Below are 17,825 nucleotides of genomic sequence, written 5' to 3' on the forward strand. Positions count from 1 at the left end.
GTCTGCCGCCCCGCAGCCTGGCCACATGTGGTCCATATTTGGGGGCCCAGGGGCACCCTGCAGAGACAGCGGGCAGCCTCACATGCCCCCACCCAGGCCCGGGGGTGGGTCCCTCGACTAATAATACAGCCAGAGCAGGAAGTGTCTGGGGCCCGTGGGAAAAAACTTCAGTCATTTTATAACCAGTAGAATCTCCGGTGGAGAAGTTAAAAAAAAGAAGGTACAACGATGCACGGGTGATGGCTGTAGAGTGTGTGTGTGTGTGTGTGTGTGTGTGTGTGTGTGTGATTTTAAACACAATTTCTTCAAAGGCTGATCTGTTCAAGTTCATCAATCTCATCAAAACGTACGAGATTATTAGCAAACAACATCCACGGCATACATGTCCCTTTGATCTTTAAGGGACCGGTCCCAAGAGCAGCACCGCACCCCCGCGCCCCCCGGCAGTGGGCGCTGCAGACATAGCCTTCCAGCGTGCGTGGGAGCCGGCTGCGAGGACAGTGGCGCTAGGGACATGGGCACAGACTCTGAGCTGCCCTGTGGGGCTGGGCACGTCCCCCCCGGGACAGGCAGGCGGGCCGGCTCGTACCTGGGAGTCGGCATTCAGCACTTTGATTCTCTGGGTAGAGATGAAGAGGTCCACCTCGGTCATTGGCTGAGATTCACCTTCGGGAGCCTGAGAAGAGAAACGCACACCGGGGGAGAGCTTAACCCCTTCCCCGACTCCAGTGCACAGCAGCAAGGTCAGCTCACACACAAAGGCACTGAGACACAGTCACCAGAACGGCAGTGCGGACTCCAGATTTAGACCGCCATGGCTGAAGGGACCAAAGAGGGGGGACTCGCGGACGAGTGTTCGCATCGCCAAGTCATAGCGAAAAATGCCAAATTCCCTCTGCGTCTCCCCCTACGGAAGCAGTAACTCTCTGCTGATTTGACTCTACGAGCAACGATCGTGAATGCCCTTTCAGCGGGGCTCGTGGGGCCCAGCACGCTGAAGAAAAAGGGCAAGTGACCCATTCCCCAAGACCCTGGAGATGTCACTTAGAGTCTGCCCCTGGCCAAGCGATGGGGGATGACATTTGTAGCAGGTGCAAAAGGAAGTCATTTGGATGCAGTTCTGGTAAGAGGGTCTTCACGTTCATACACCACCTTAGCAACACAGAAGCAGTCCCCGCTCCTGAAGCCACCCCTTTAGGAAGGAACCCCAAATGCCTCAACACCCCACGGGCAGCCCGTAAGCACCTAGAAGCTCCATAACCCAAAAAGCACATCTGCCTGGTTCGTTTAGGGTTTAACTCCGCACAGTGTGGTTATTAGCGAGTTTTCTTTTTTGCATCCAGCAATCTGACAAAATCCACCAGTCAAACGTGACTGTAATTGAACAGACCCAAGTCCCTGCCGCATTAGTGCTCCTGAACGGTGGGAACTTCTGTGCTACCGCAGACTTCATTTAGCATCTCCAATCTGCTCCCTGTTGTTTCTCGGATATGAAATGACTAATGAGCAACAGAAAACAGCCACTTTAGGCAACTAAGTTTTGAGAAACGTTGGCTAATGGGACGGTTCAAAAAGAAATCTGAACGAAAACTTGCTGGATGCAGAAAACAAAAACACAAAATAATAAAAAGGCAGAACATGAACAAACGAAAAGAACAGGCATAACACCAAGCTGATGAGGTTGTTTGTACTGCACCTTCTTTCTGCTTTTGGCTAATTTCTGGGCCATCTGCTTAGCATGGAACAAACAGAGACAGGAGAACAGTTAGAAAAGAATTTGCAGAGACTCAAAGTCGAAAAGGGAATCGACAAACTGGGATCGAGAGGGGCATAAAGCATTTCTGGGTAAGGAGGATGGACTTTAAAAAAAAAAAACAACCCTAGTCTGCAGACAATCAGTTTCCTAACTCAAAATTGAGTAGGTGGCAGGGGCCGAAGGAAGAAGGAAAAGGCATTTGATGCTTTCAAAGAACCAACTTGGTTCTGTTACTTTTCTTGTTGGCCTGTTTGGTATTTCATTGGTTTCAATCTGCATCTTAATTTCCTTCCACTTTCTTTGCATTAAATTTGCTGATATTTTCTTGCTTCCTGAGATGAAAATTTAAATTACAGATTTTTAACCTTTTCCCCCGATATTATTTGCTTAAAACTGTGACTCTCCCTCCAAGTACTGCCTTAGCTGTATCCCACAAATTTTGATATGTTGCAATTATCACTTCAAAACATCTAATTTCCAGTGACTTCTCCTTTGGACTCTGGATTATTTAGAATTGTTATTAATTTTATTACATTGGGGGGATTTTCCAGTTAGCTTTCTGTTACGGATTTCTGAAGTAATTCCACTGTGGTTCGAGAGCATACCTGGTTCCAAACCTTTTGAACTGTGCTGAGTCTTAGCCCTGTGGCTCAGAACACGACTGACTATGGTGAATGTCAGGGGGAATTCAAAAGATGCATTCTTGCACTGTTGGGAACAGTGTTCTATCAACTGTCAATGAGGTCAATGATGCTGGTCAAGGGTATGACTCAAATCGAGGTATGTGGTTTTTTCTTCTCTGCTGATTCTAAAATTTACTGAGAGGTGTGTTAAAATCTCCAACTGTTCCTGTGGATTTGTCTGTGTCTCCTTTGGCTCTGCCAATCTTTGCTTTATCTATTTTATATCCATGTTATAAGGTACATATGTATTTAAGGTGCTATGTCTCCCTACGGATCTTTTTCTTTTTCTTCATCTTTAGTAATTCTTGCTTTCAATTTGTGTCACGTTAATATGGCCTATTCCTAACTAGAAATAGGTGTAATATTCCCCCCTTTGTTCATAAGTAGAAGCTAGTATGGTTGATTAAAAAAAAAAGAGAGAGAGAGATCGGCTGCAGCCTGATTGTCTAAAACTGAATCCTGGCTCTGCCACCAACTAGTTGTGTGACTTGGAGCAAGCCACTTACTGTCTCTGTGCCTCAGTTTCCTCATCTATAAAACAAGGATAAACACGGGACTATTGTGAGCATAAAATACGTATATGCAAAGCTCTCGAACAGTGCCTGGTGCATTATGAATGCTACATTTGTGTTTGTTCTAGAATTATAATTTACCCATGTCAGAATGCAGTTTCTTGGCTTTGGTAGGGCTTGCTGGACACACACAGATCTTGCACGAATAATGGTGAGTCAGTGGCCAAGCCCAAAAGACTGCTGCGGTGGTGGGGGCGGGTGGACGATCGTCTGCTCTCTCACGCTCCCGGTACTCACCTGCGGAAAAGCCCTTTTGCTGCCAGCAGCACACCTCTGTTTCAGGAATGAGTCAAATGTGTTGTCTGTTCTACCTCACTGTGGAGTGACTGCATGAGTCAGCGATCCTAACACCACGTACTTACTCTCTGGGACAGTCAGGAAACTAGGGCAGCCCCGCTCCCACACAGGCTCCCCGCCAGAGCTCTTACTGTGGTCATGAATCCATGGGGAACAGTCAGCCCTGGGAAGGTCAGAAGGCAGCAAGGGCCAGGGGCATCCTGACTGCATGTGACGGTGGAAATGTGTCTGTGTCTGTGGGGCGGCCCCGGGCCCAGGCTATGCCACACCACGCGGGTTCCTGTGTGGTCTGTGAGTCCTCCTGGGGGATATTCTCATCTGTATCAGCTCTACTCCTCATGATTAGTGACAGCTGTGGGGTGTGTGCGTGTGTGTGTGTGTGTGTGTGTTTGTTTGTTTTCTACGACCTTCCCTGAAATCACCTGCCAGGAATGTGAGAATCTCTTAATATTTTTGATACCAAAACCTAACAGCTGTTGGTCAAAATTCTTCACTCTAAGCAGCAGTGATCTGAAAGGTCTTCTCAAAGGAAACAAAGTCTGCTACAATGAAATGACCAAATTCTGTGGGCACACACGTGTGTGTCTGTGTTTACTGGAATGGGTGATGAGGAAGGGATCAAAAGGGCAAACTGAGTTTCATGAAGGGTATTCTAAAGTAACTTTTAGGGAGTTAAAGGTCTTTTAGGCACTTAAAGTAATACCATCTTTCCACCACAGGATATTCAGGTGCCCTGAAACAAATCCTAATTTTTTAAAATTTACACGTGACATTGGGAGGGGGTTGGATCGGAATGAGAAGTTGCAGGAGCAGAGAAGCCCAGGAGAAACGTAGCGCCAGCACGGGTCATAAGGCAAGGAATGACACCATCCATTTAATATCCTTGTGTTTCACGGGACTGAGTACGGCTTGCCCCCCAGGAGGCTGTGGTGCAAAGGACACAGACTGTGGCACAGTGGTTGTCCACCCACTCACTCTGCAATGCGACATGAGGGTTTACGGTTAATTCTCTCTAGGTTAGTCACGCTAGGGAACCTCCTGATGATTCTAGCTTTCCTTTCCCCAGCTGACATTCACCGAGCTCTTGCTCTGAGCCAGGATCCTTCTAAGTCATTCATGTGTATGGCAATGAGAAAGCTTATAGTAACCCTGCGAGGTAGGCACTGCAGTATTCTCCTCTTGCGGAAGTGGAAACCGAGGCACAGAGAGACTAATTAACTTGCTCAAGGTCACACAGCTGTTAAGAGGCAGAATAGAGATTCAAACCCTGGAAGTCTCACTCCAAACCACTAGTTGTCCAACTGAGGCAAGTCTCGCATCTATAAACTTCTCACTTTGTAAACAGGGTTAATAATACCTACCTCCCAGCATCCCCCACCCCTCCATTTTTAGGAGTAAACGAGGTTGTGGAGTTCATGTGAGTTCACAGGAAGAACCTGCTTTAAGTGTTAATAGCCTCTTCATTAATCATAGCTGGGAAATCATGTGGTTTACACAGAGTTTCAATGATAGAAATTTTAATACTACAATTAAGTCCTGATTTTTGGCATTTCAAGAAAACATTTCCATAAAAGAAGAGAAAAAAATCTGATCTTTTTGGACAAGCTAGTAACGACAGATATGAGCATGTCTGATAATGAATGCTCCTTACACAAATGCATACACCAAAAAACATCCAACACCATTTGTGAGCTAATCACACGAGCTTCACAAATGTGGGAAGAATGGAGACACAGATGCCACACTCCGGCGTGGACACGAAGCAGTTTCCAGGGCTCAGGTAGGGCTCAGCAGCGGAGCCTGTCTTCTGGCTGAAGAGCAGAAAATGCAGCGGGCATGAGGGTGGGATGGAGCATGGGGACGTAGTGGAGAGAAAGGAAGACAGGGACCTAGCCTCCCTGGCCTCGGGTCTGGTTCTCTGGGGAGGGTTACGGCATGGTTCCCACGCTGTAGGCGGGCGGGGGCGGGGGTGGGGGGCCATATATGCTGCCACCAGGCAGGGCAGAGGTTTCTCCCAAAACATGTTCCAGAGAATCTGACCATAAGAGTCAAGTGGGTATCGCACAGTGATAGTGCATTCCGTGTTCAAATAATGATGAGGCTTTCCCGTTATACCAAGTGAATTAGCTCTTAGTACAGGACTTCTCAAAAATCTTTAATAGGAAAACACAGATGGCAAATATCGAAAAAAGAGAGAAATTTTGCAGTGTCTCCTGAGCTAATGTGCCAACAGAACCTTATGGGTGGGGAGTGCTCAGCTTGACTGGGATGTCCCAGGGCAGTGGGAGAAGAGATACCCCGTCAGGCTGGGGTGGTCTACCCTTCCCCAAATTGTAGGGCATGGGAGAACCTCCTGGAGGGCTTATGAAAACACAGATTCCTGGGCCCTTCTCCCACCATGAGTTTCTGACTGGGGTGGGCCTGAGAAGCTGCATTTCCAGCACTGCCTAGCGGTGCTACTGCTGTCCGGGAAGGGCTCCCATTTTGAGATCCACTGCTTGAATGCATTCCTTGTTGGATCTGGGTTTCCTAAAAGGATATTATTTCTTCTCAAAAATAGCAAACAACAAAGGCAGAAAGAGTACATTAGGGAGGGTCCAGAGATGAAAAAAAAAAAACTTAAGAATAATGGCAGATGTCTTCTGATTCTGCTATTGCATTTAGATCCACCTTACTTATTATATCTTGGTAGATGGAAAAAACCTTTAATTTCAGATTCCTCAGCCTGCCTCTGTTATTGCTACTTAAACACTCTTCTTGGTTCCCTTCCAGACTACACGTTTCTCAAGGTCAAGGACTGGGTCTTGGGTGGTTTTTATCTCTTGAGATGCCTATCACAAGGGTCTGTAAGGAACACTCTGCTTCCTGAGCCAAATTCCTTTGTTTTCTTCTCGAGTTAAGTAGAAAATTTCTGGCCAAACCACAACTCCAAATTCTCTCCCTAGCTGGCAAATAAATCCACACATCTTTTAAACTAAGAAAATATTCATTCTTCAAACTCCCAAGTGTAAATCCAAGAAGCACCCCAACCGACCAATGGAAGAGAAATTTAAAGTCCGTTCTGAAAGCCAAGCTTCAGGTTTGGTGTTTGCTCAGGGACAAGCAGCTAGAACAACCCTGTCCACACAGGACCGGGGCGAGGAAGGGCTCAGCCGTCAGCCGCATCCAGCGGGTCAAACCAACCACGTGGGCAGAGGTAACAAAGAGGGGTAAGGCGGGGATCCCCGCGGGGAATCGGGGGAGGAGGAGGAGTTGGAAACAGGAGGAGGACACCCTCTGTCTTGTTCAGATGACAGCACCAAGGCGGAAATTACTAATCGGTTTAGGTCCAGGATATTGCTAAAGGGATTTCCGAGTGAATTCGTAAAGCTTTTCTTCTTTCCTTCCTTCCTGGACAGACACTGTCACATCTGTAGCTTCCTTCCTCTCGGCATCTTTAGAGAGGTGGCCTAGAATAACTCCTTTCTGAAAGGTCAACCTCTTTGGGAAAAAGCGTGGCACCAACTCCCTTAGAGAAAGGGGCCTCCCTGGCAGGTGCGGGAATCACGGCGCATGCGCCCGGGAGACCAGCCCGCCTGATGGGGATAGATGCTCTGCCTCCCACCCCCCCGGCGCCCTCTGCCGGACGTGAAATGCCGGTGCACATCCTGACAGCAACTTTCTAGGGTAAATGTGGGTCTGAGCACAGACTCTGCCTAGAACTTGAGAAAGAGGCTGGGTGTAAAGTCAAGCAATCTGACAGGCACTTCAGTGGAAGGAAAAGGAACCGGAGGCGGGAAATATTTGATGGCAGGCAGCGGTTCCTTCAGAGGCATGGGAGCACGTTGTGAAATGATACTTATCAATGAAATGCAACCACTGAACTTTACCACTCTATAATGAACTCCTGACACCACCCTAATGTGCTATAAGAATAAATCTATGTTCTCCAGGTGCCTGCTCTGCTCGTGGCAGGTCTGCAATGGATTTACCATCAGACAGCCTCATCCTGCTTGTTCTGATCACCACCACCATCTAATTCTTCGCTTCAGACCCGCTGTGGACCTTCTAGATACCCATTCCCTGAAGCTTCCGAGTGAACGTTCTGGTTTCTCGTCGGGGGAGCTGGGCTTCAGGAAGGGACCTCACTGAGGGACGCAGAAGCTGTAATTCACAACACGCTTGGTCCCGGGTGGGTCCTGCACTCCCGCTGGTCCTGGGGACGCGAGCAGCACCACGGGCCTGTGTTCGGGGGTGAAGCTGCATCATGGTGTTGCTCGGTATCTGTTCTGTTTGGTCAAGTGGCCTGCAGTGACCTCACATGCACACTAGCCCCTCACGCACGTCCATATGCTGGATAACAGCCCCCTGAGCCTCAGGCAAACGTAAGCTCTTGATATAAATTCCCAACGGCCCTTGTAATAAATAGTCCCCCTCACCTCCAGGGCCTCCCGCGTGTGCATCCCTTAGACAAGACCCCCGTGGAGCTTACCAAACCCTGCTCTTCTAGGTAGGAACTGGCCCAGTCAAACCCAGGAACCGCAAAGTATTCCTCTCACAGACCCTCATAAAGGCACATGCCCCAAGCTCAGTCTCACCCTGTGCCTGCACTCACGTGGCCTGGACCCCCAGCCTGCGGCCCCCCTTGAGGCATGCTGGCTCCTTCCTTGAGGACCTGTTGAGTAATAAATGTCTCCATTTCCCTTGTGCTCTTTGGTTCAACCATCTGGCACGTCAGGGCTCTGCTGAACAAATATTAACTTCACAAAATCCTAACGGGCTCTGTTTGGGAACTGTGGGACACCAGGAGTCAGAATGACGTCCCAACAGACTTTGGCTTTAGAAGTTCTCACCTGAAAAAAGTAGCCAGCTCTCTCATATGATCTGGGTGTTCCTGTTTTGAATGCTGTGCCTGGGACATCCTCAATTCTGGAACACTTTGGGGAGACCTAGAGGTATTTCTGCCACTCTTCAGGATAAGGGGAGACAGAAGGAAGCCCGGATGGGCAGCTCAACGGGAACCTGATGCTGCTTCCACCAGTAACACTGATGAGTCCAAAGGACCCAGAAGGTACAAAGTTCGTATGCTATGCTGGCATGGGGTCACCCTGCTGGGGGCCACACCTCTCTGTGGGCAGGGACGGGACTTCCCTCGAGAGAAGTGGACATTCCTACTGTCAGTCATGCGGGCAGAGGCTAGTTCTGGGAGAAGACATGGTCACGTCAGCAGCGGGCCCTGGGGCGGCAGGGTCTCTGAGGCATAGGTGAGGTTCAGAGACCCTGGTAAAGTGGTGGAGCGGGTCCCAGACACCTGTAAGAAGCAAGCGGGCTCCCGTGGGCAGACGTGCCTCTTCCAGTCAGCAGAGGGTGGAAGAGAAGCCAGCAACTCATGGCCCTTGAAGCCCTGGGGACCGGCACCTCGACCGGGCAGCAGGGGCCTGGGTCATCACAGTGAAGGCCTCTTGCCTACATTCCCAGTCCATGAATAACACAGGAGTCAGCCTGGGCAAACGGGCCAGAAACACTGCCTTGAGCCCTACACGACCTCTGTGGTGCTTCCTTGCCCCTGGTCCCACCAGTGAGCCCCCGGGGGCCCCGGCTCTCCTGGGCACCCACCCCCTCACCCCCTCACCCCCTTCCCTCCTGCTCGGGTCCATCCTGCAGAGTCGCTGGCTTGGCTCACTTCTGCCGGTGCTACGGAGCCGAGGGGAAGGAGCTCACCTTCTAACTGGCCGTTTCCCCTCCCTCCTAAGACCGTGGACAGCCTTGCACACTTGAGTAAGTGCTCAAGAAATACTTTCCCCGGATGAAGGACCCTAAGTTCCTATCTTGCCCTCATGCTTCTTCCTCTCTCCACATGGCCACACAAACACCAGGAGGCAACAGGGAGTGTGTGCACAAGGCCATATGGAAAAGGGACTGGCTCTCTGAGGACCAACAGGATTTTGACCAGCTGAAGCCGGAAACGACCAAATCTGGTGAGTCCTAATCCGTTCCAAGTCGCCTGAAATCCCTGGTTCTGGGTTTTTCAGGGCTGCTATCCCTGGGGCTCTGGTAGCATTTTAAGGGCACGGGATGCGTCCCCGGAGCCTTGCGTCTGTCCAGGATTCCGGGTGGTCGTGGCACCGCGCTGACTCTAGAGCCCTGCGCTTCCACGTGGGGATGCCAGTCCTGGCCGGCTCAGCCCAGCAGGGAATGGTTTAAACCAGATGGAAGGAGTTCCCGGATCAAACAGGCCCGCTCCTCTGATTCCAACAGGTTATGACCGGCTCAAACTAGTTTCAACCGGGGTAGCCCGGCACGGACTCATTCTGGTTAGGTCTGATCCAGCGGTTCGCAGTGCCGGAAGCAGACCAGTTCAATCTGGCTTGAGCAGGATCAGCAGGAGACCCCACTAGAGCCACGCGCTCCGGCGCAGGTTCAAGTCACTGATCGCTAGGTCTGCAGAAATCTGGGAGTAAGTTCTCCCCCGGGAGACGGAATGCCCGAAACGACATCCCTCCTCACCACACCAGCTTCCCGGAGTTTACGTTCCTAGGTGCGTTTTAAGACCGGCCCTTAGGATCGCCCCAAATACCCAGCATTGATACCTCAGGGGCTCCGGCACACGTGTTTTGTGTTCAGAGCGTTAGCCGGTGCGCTGTCCCCACCCCCACACTGGCTGCACGCGGTGTGGGGAGACCCGTGGGCACGGCTCAGGCCCCAGCGCCCGCCCCTCGCAGCCCCTCACCTTGATCCTGCTCACGGCTTCCTGGGCCTGCATCATGCGGACGTTCTTGGAGGGCGTCTTGTCCGACAGCAGCTGGGTGGAGCCAAGGTAATTGGCAGCAAAAATGATCCCATCGATCAAGTCCTCGGGGTCACAGGGTCCGGGAACTGGAACACACAGAGCCCCGGCGGTGAGCGAGGCCGCCCTGGGGCCGGGCCCCTACCAGAGCCCCCGGACCGCGCGGCGCCCCTCATCCCGCTGTGCGGTGGCAGCCCCGGCGGCGCGGAGTCCGAGGCGTCCCCCTGCATCTGCCTTCGCTCGCCCCTCGTTCTCAAAGGCAAGGAGCAATTTCCTCCTAATCCACGTCGCCCAGGCCACTTACTGTGAGAAGGGGCGTTTATTTAAATATGAAACGTAAAGTCAGTGAGAAAGGGTGTTGTTTCTCCCGTTAGACTGCGAACCCTTTGGGGACAAAGACCACGTCATGTTCCTCTTTGGTTCTCGTGTCTCATCCGTGTCTGTCACCCAGTGGGTGTCAAATAAATGGGTGCCAGGCACGTGGCTAGGGGAGCAGGGGGGCTGCTTTGTTAGAAAACCTCGTTTAATACCAGTTCCTTCAGCTGCACCGTCCCCCCCCCTTCCCATTGTAGCCATAATGGGGAAGACAAACTGTATAAATCAGGAAAAGGGGTATTTGCTGCAGAATGTCCAGATTCCTAAATGACCTCTGACCCTGATTCTGGGAGGCAGAGGACAATTACCCCAGAGCCAGAGTCTCCTGCAGCCGACCTTGCTGACTCAAAGGCTCTTGTGGTCCCAGCTTGCCTCCATGTACAGATCAATTCCAAGGAAAGTCAGATTTTCTGTTCTCAACTGACCGGCCTTTGAAATTAAACCTTAGTTTTAAAATATTTAAAATGGGGGCATCTGATCCAAACCGTACCCATCTGTAAACATTACTTGAAATTAAAACATGTCTGGGACTAATACCTAACTTTATAACAGATGCACCAAGAAAGGCTTTTAATTCTACAATGGAAACGTATGTATTTTCTTTGGCTTGAATGCCATATTTGGGGAGATTAAAAATATACGTTTTAACCTACTGTTCAAACCTCAGGCTCTTAAATTAGATAACTGGAAATGGAAACAATTTGCTTTTTCCTTTTGGAAAGCTAATCTGAAATGATTTTTATTTTTATCCCCCAACATCGAGCTCATCTGGAGCTTAACCAGCTGCTTCCCATGATAAGCTACTTATCAGGGTACAATCTTAAAATAATCTGATCATTTCTCTAAAGCCAAGGCAGTGGTTGAAACAAAGAAATTAAAAGTGTTTTAGGAAAGATCTTCACAAAGCATCTGTGTAGTAAATAAATAAGGAAACCTGTTATTTGTCTTTTTCTAGATCTTTCTGAGAAAGTCTTCTGGATAGGCAGTTAACCTGCGTCCAACATGGGCCAGTAATTCCCCTTCTCAACAGTCACACGCTTCCTGTCCTGAAACTTTGCTAGATGTCAGAAGGATTCAGGGTATTTCCAATAGATGATTTTAGTTGTAGAGCAGGGAAGCGTTTCTAGCCAAAATAACACATGGACAGGTTTGCACCCACATTACAGTTTGTAAAAAGTAAAAGATCATCTATCTGTCTCCTACCATAAATTCCCGTGATGGGTTTAAGTGTGATTTAAACATAATCATTTTTGCCTAACCAGGCTTTGAGAAAAAAGATCTCATCTGGGATAGTAACTTCTAAAAACCTTCCATTTATTTTGTGAAAATAATGAGTGTTCAAAGAAGAAGAAGAATTAATGACATACTTCTCTATGGGACTTCCAGTATTGTCTATTCATCTCTGAGCTGGCTCTATTCCCTGAAAGGGTCCCTCTTCGACCATATTAAGTGTGGATCTGCAGATAGGTATAAGAGCAATCCCAGTAATATTTAAAGGACTGTACAAATGTCAACCAGGCAAGAGACAGAAATATTGGACCTAAATATACTATAATCTGAGATACGATCTTAGGACATTTATCCTCCAGAGAAACTGATCATAATCAAACATCACTGCCACCAGATCACATATGGGGAGGAAAAAGCCCTAAGTCCATAACTTCATATTGGGAAATTCTTTAAAAGTCAAAAAATTTAACATTGTAATGGCCCTAAGTCGAAGAACTGCAGGTTTCATTTTGGCTTCTTAGACTGTGTGTTTCCTCTCAGGGGGCCTCTGTGTTGCTCTGCGGGTGAACAAGCATACACGTGTCATTGTCACACTCACGGGAATGCTGAGCCTGGCGGAACGACTACGAAGAATGGAGTTTCCAAACTCCCGGAAACTCCCCAAGGAGCACTCGTGAATTCTGGAGCCTTGCAAAAATGGCACAGATAATTTACAGGTCACTCAAGAAAGAGACCTGAGTAACTGAACAAAAGTCACGAGCCTGACCTAAGCTTCAGGAGCGCAGGGTCAGGAAGGTGTGCGAATCCTGGTGACCCACTCTCAGGCGGTGGGGCACACGGATGGTTCATGCCCAGGATCCAAGGGCCAGACAGAACCACATAGTGGTTTCTGCACATTCGCTCATCTCCAGAAAATCCTCTTTCAAGGAAATGACTAGCTACCCTACTGGAAAAACCATTTGCCATTGTCCCTGGCAGAGGATCAGTAGTACCTCTAGCTAAAGGGGGCATTTGTGTGGGTGAAGAATACGTACCCCATTTCTGTGGTCCAATCTTAACCTGGGGTGCCTTGCCTGGGTCAAGTTCTGGCCCAACTAGGGAGAATTTTATTTCCTTTGAGGTCTTTGCTTCCTGACTGGGTGCCCTTGAGCAGTGAATAACCTGCACAACCATACATGGCCATCCTGCACAGAATACTATTTACCAGGAGAGTCTGATGCTGTGGTATCAGACTGCCAGCTCACAGCCTGGCTCTGATCCTTCATAACTGTGCCATCTTGGGAAAGTTACCCACCTAGCACCTGGAGTAAGAATGCTTGAGTTCTCTCCTGCATAACACGGGTAGTAAGCCCACTTCACAAGACAGATGTGAGGAGTCTATCAGTTATTATATGGAAAGTGTGTATCCTGCACAGAGTAAAAGCTTGATAAAACATTGTGCTTAACTCATCCAAGCAAGAGATGGGAATGACTGGGAAAGTCCCCCCCCCCTAAATTAAGAGGACCAAAATGTCTCCCTTAAAGTTCATTCCTACTCGAATGGTCCTTGATCGATATTAAGAGGTGTCCTGGAATGGAGATAAAAAGTCTTGGGTTCAGATGGCATATGACTGTCTCTAAGCTGGGGATAGCCCTCAGCCTCCCTGCAAATTCATGGACACAGTCAGCAAAGTTGGGGGGAGGATCTTTGACAGGCTCAAGGCTACTGTTCTTTCAGTCTAAGATTCTAAGACTGTTAAGACTCTGAGTGAATGACTTCGTGGCCTTTCTTCCCCACTAGGGTCTCACAGCCCAGTGCTTCAAATATCCAAAATGTTAGGAGATTCATGCATGATTCAATATTCAATTACTTCCTTTTCAGCTCTTACCTTCAACGTAGGTGGGGAATGAAGCCAAGCTTTTTCTTGACTGTAATCAAGACAAAGAGGTTTCAAAAAGGGCAAACCGTGATGAAAAATGCATTAACACAACTTTATCCATGCAACATGAAAAATAAGTAAGTCACCAATGACAGATATTAGCCAGATGTCAACCATTTTTGGACACAGGAAGAAAAGTGCGAATAATCACATACATTTCTTACTAAAAGTTACCCAAAGCCCAGAACCTCTATTCCTAGTTTAGGTAATCTGAAAACCTTAAATTCCACAATCAGAGAGATGTCCAACAGCTTAAAAAAATATTCCACAGACCAAAACCCATAATCAATACAAAATAATACAAAAGGCTCAGTTTTTATTAAGAATCTGGGTTTCTAAGTGAAAACCTGCTGGATTCGTAAAAGCACCAACAACGTGATTATATGTTGAAATCAAGGATTCCCTTGGAGAATTTTATTTCCCTTGAGGTCTTTGCTTTAGTAATCTCTCATTGTGCTAAAAATGTTTGCTAGAGTTTTCCACTCCTCCTTTCACCACTTACTGGTTTAAAAATTCCATTATGTGGGTAATTATTATGTGTTCCCTTCAAATAAGAACACATTAAACACAGAAGTGAACTGAAAAACCCAGAATTTCTTGTACGAAGTAAGACCTCATAGCAAGGGTCAGTCTTCCAACAGCACCATCGGAAGTGGTCGTGATCAGCTAAGACCTTCTAGAACCTGACCGGACGGTGGTTTAAAGGCTCTCAGAGGAGCAACACTTACCATTTGGTTCCTTCCATAAGTGAATGGCCTGAAGGTAACTCTGAGAGGCCCAAGAGTAGGAAATTCATTCCTGCTTTATCCAGTCACAGACTCTGTACTGGATACGTCTGGGGCAGGGTGATGTGAGCATTGCAGGGGGGTGGAGAGCTAATGGCAAAGACAAGAGTCCTGCACATGAGCAAAAAGGAAGGTTTACATGGCCAAGGAAGCCTAAAGATTTCCATTGTTAAGAATCTAGCAGGTACTGGGCATCTGGGTGACTCAGTCAGTTAAGTGTCTGCCTTCAGCTCGGGTCACAATCCCAGGGTCCTGAGATGGAGCCCTGTATCAGGCTCTCTGCTCTGCAGGGAGCCTGCTTCCCCCTGTCCCTCTCCCTCTGCCTGCTGCTCTCCTAACCCCACGTGTGCTCTCTCTCTCTAATCAATGAATAAATAGATCTTAAGAAGAATCTAGCAGGTGTTAAGTCATCACTTAAATATGTCCCTTCTAGGAAAAGGGAATCTAGTACAGCACAGCTGCTCAACACATTGACTTGGGTTGATGGTGAACTCGGGGGTGCCTGGTGGCTGGAAGGGTTAGGGCCCAACAGAGGGCTGGGACACCATGGGAAGAGCTCCATCTCGTAGTACTGCGTAGAATGTCTTCACGGTGGAGATGGGACAGCAAAGGGAAACCAATCCACTTACCACTCGCACCATATTCTAAACACAGTAGTGTTAACCGTTACATGTGAAAAAACAAACAAACAAACCCCAAAAACAAAAACAAAAAACCAAGGCAAAGACACCCAGGATTAAGAATCTCATTCAATTCAGGACAATGACAAGAATTTGTGACACTCATCACACAAGATACCAGGATGTGCCTGCCTGGGTGCAATGGTCCGTTACACCAAGGATGGTGGGTTTCTTATTTCAGAAGGGATTACCTTTAAGGAAACCAAAGAGACAAGTCCCCTGGGAAGGAAAGATCATTGGCTGCTAATGCATTTACGGAAAAATGCACACCCAGCTAAGCTCTGTGCACAGGAGGAAAGACAACTCCCATTTCCATAGTGCTTTCCACTCGTTTTACTTTCCAAGTGAGAAGACAGGCCCAGGTGAGTGCAGTGGCAGGACTGTCTAATTCTGGTTAAACACAAACAAACAAAAATCCCTAAGTTCATGGTATGCAGGTGGAAGTTAGCTTCCTCATAAAGACCGAAGACTTTAAAAATTATTATTCCCTACACCCCCACTGGCCTTGCCCTCAGCAGCCAGGAGTCCGGGGGAGTGAGGGTTTCCTTCATTTTGTCAAAATGGGTTAGCCTCCAGGTACATCCAAGAAACGAATTCAGATTTTCTTGGGCCAGTAGGACACATTACTAAATGCTAATCACAAGGATAGTCCCCAGATTTTAGCAGAAACTACAAAAGTATTACTTCAGTCTATAGTTCTAAAAGCTGCTGTTTCAGGCGCCTGAGTGGCTCAGTTGGTTAAGCGAGTGCCTTCGGCTCAGATCATGGTCCCGGAGTCCTGGGATCGAGTCCCCTATCGGGCTTCCCCTGCTCTGCGCGGAGCCTGCTTCTCCCTCTCCCTCTGCCTGCCACTCCCCCTGCTTGTGCTCTCTGTCAAATAAATAAACAAAACCTTAAAAAAAAAATAAAATAAAATCTGCAGTTTTATTTAGAGCCACAATGGAGGGCATTTGGTACATTTACTTATTCTCTATTCATAAGCTCATGACTGGCTTTCTTTAGTCTCTGTGGTAGTAAGTTTTTAAAAAAAAAGAGTTTTGAGAAATGAAAGAATCTCTAATTATTGCACACAAAGAGGATTCTCATCATAATTCTAAGGATATGCAGAAACGTGTGCCAAGTCCTGTAGGAACGGAGAAACTAACAAATTTGCCCGGCTTATTATATCTGATGAATAATCAAATATTCGGGTGTCTGATTAGCCCTTTGTTTTCTCACACGTGGACAGAAACGAACATCAGTTGATCCTTAATATTCAAGAATTAATAAAGCCACATTCAAGAGGATGAAAGGCCAGAATCTTTGGGATTTTCCAGGAGGTCACACTGAACCGTGTGCAGAGCCTGGAGATCTGACAGTTGGAATAAAGACGTGCAAGTTAGCTTATCTACACAGCATGTGCGTGGCCTGGGACACTTTTCACCTGGGGTCAAGAACCTGGCCCCATAGGAGATCTGGTTTTAAATCCTGGCCTGACCACCTGTGGACCCTGGACCTCAGGTAAGTTCCTGAAGCTCTAGGTTTTCTCAACAAACAATGAGGACAGTGATTCCTACTTTACAGAATTATTATAAGGATTAAATGAGATACTACCTGTGATTTGCTTGGACAGATGCCTGAATGCTGTAAATGCTCAAGAAATGGTAACTCTCACTGCTGTTATTATCACTGTGGCCTTGACCCCTTTCTTCTTGCTTTTGGTTCTCACCAATCCCTGTACTATGAAGAAAAGCATATGGCAAAGCTGTGGGATCTGGGGTCAGCAGAAACAATGACCTTCCTACTCCTGTTCCCGTGACCTAGGGTCTGAGGACAAGACCAGAGGAGGACAAAGTATTTAAATTCTAATGTTGGTGTCATTTCAGAGAAGGTCTCCCTTATGTTTGTTTGCTTTAAAAGGAACAGATTATTGAAAATTATACTTTTCCCTGCATGAATAGTTAATGGCGAATGGATGTATATTCAGTGATAATTTAAGGGTATATTTTAATGAAGACTCCCTTTAGAAGTGATCTGCCACTCAGAGTTAAATGGAGATGGCTTTCTTCTCTTGCGTTTAGCACATTATTAACAAAAGGAAGGAAAATGAGGCAATCATTCATTACACGGCGTACCTCTTTCGTGCCTACCCTCAGCAATGATTAGGGAGCGTCTGTATTTAGGGTATGCTGAACCCACATGTGGACTCTGGCGCAGGCCACTATTTGCCCGACCCTGGTTCATAACTAGGTAGGGGTGGCATTTGGCTGGGACAACAGTGTGGAAAAGGCAGGGGTTCCCCTGTGGGAAGAGGATTTGTCTTTTCATAGCCTAGGAACCTCTGTGGGAACAGCAGCATTTTCTCACTTCAGCATTCTTCGTGGGGGCTCAGGCTGGCCTCCATTGGCAGGGTGACCGTATGACTCACTTTCCAACAGGGGGACACTTTAGAGCTGGACGGTCTAGTCATCTTTAGCCACATGTGACTATTTGATTAAAATGGAATAAAATGCAAAATTCAGTTCCACAGTCCCACAAGCCACACCTCAAGAGCTTGGTAGGCACCTGGGGCTGGTGATGGCCATACAGGACAGCGCAGAAGCAGACGGTTTCCATCACTGGAGCATGTTCTCTGGGACAGCGCTGCTTTAGAAATGCGTGTTTCCTGGGTTCACCGCTTGTACAACAGGTGTGAACGGGAACCACCCACCGTAAGCCAGGACAAGCAGTCACCCTGATGTCATGAAACTTATTCCACTTGTGCCTGAAATAAATGGGTATTT

The 17,825-nt window shown here is 47.9% G+C and overlaps 1 protein-coding gene across 5 annotated transcripts in view; it reads right to left on the reverse strand.

The window, feature by feature from the left end:
* APBA1 (amyloid beta precursor protein binding family A member 1) overlaps positions 1-17,825 on the reverse strand; it is a 193,809-nt gene that overhangs the window by 19,219 nt on the left and 156,765 nt on the right. For 4 of the 5 annotated variants that reach the window (XM_047698774.1, XM_047698773.1, XM_047698776.1 and 1 more), the window contains 4 exons: positions 13,548-13,587; positions 10,018-10,163; positions 1,697-1,729; positions 590-676 (listed from right to left, as the gene is read on the reverse strand). In XM_047698774.1, coding sequence (XP_047554730.1) covers positions 590-676; positions 1,697-1,729; positions 10,018-10,163; positions 13,548-13,587 — 306 coding nt within the window. The remainder of the gene's footprint in view (positions 1-589; positions 677-1,696; positions 1,730-10,017; positions 10,164-13,547; positions 13,588-17,825) is intronic. The other variant, XM_047698775.1, reaches the window with a different exon arrangement.

This window comes from Lutra lutra, chromosome 13 (assembly GCF_902655055.1).
Source record: "Lutra lutra chromosome 13, mLutLut1.2, whole genome shotgun sequence".
NCBI classification, from domain to species: domain Eukaryota; kingdom Metazoa; phylum Chordata; class Mammalia; order Carnivora; family Mustelidae; genus Lutra; species Lutra lutra.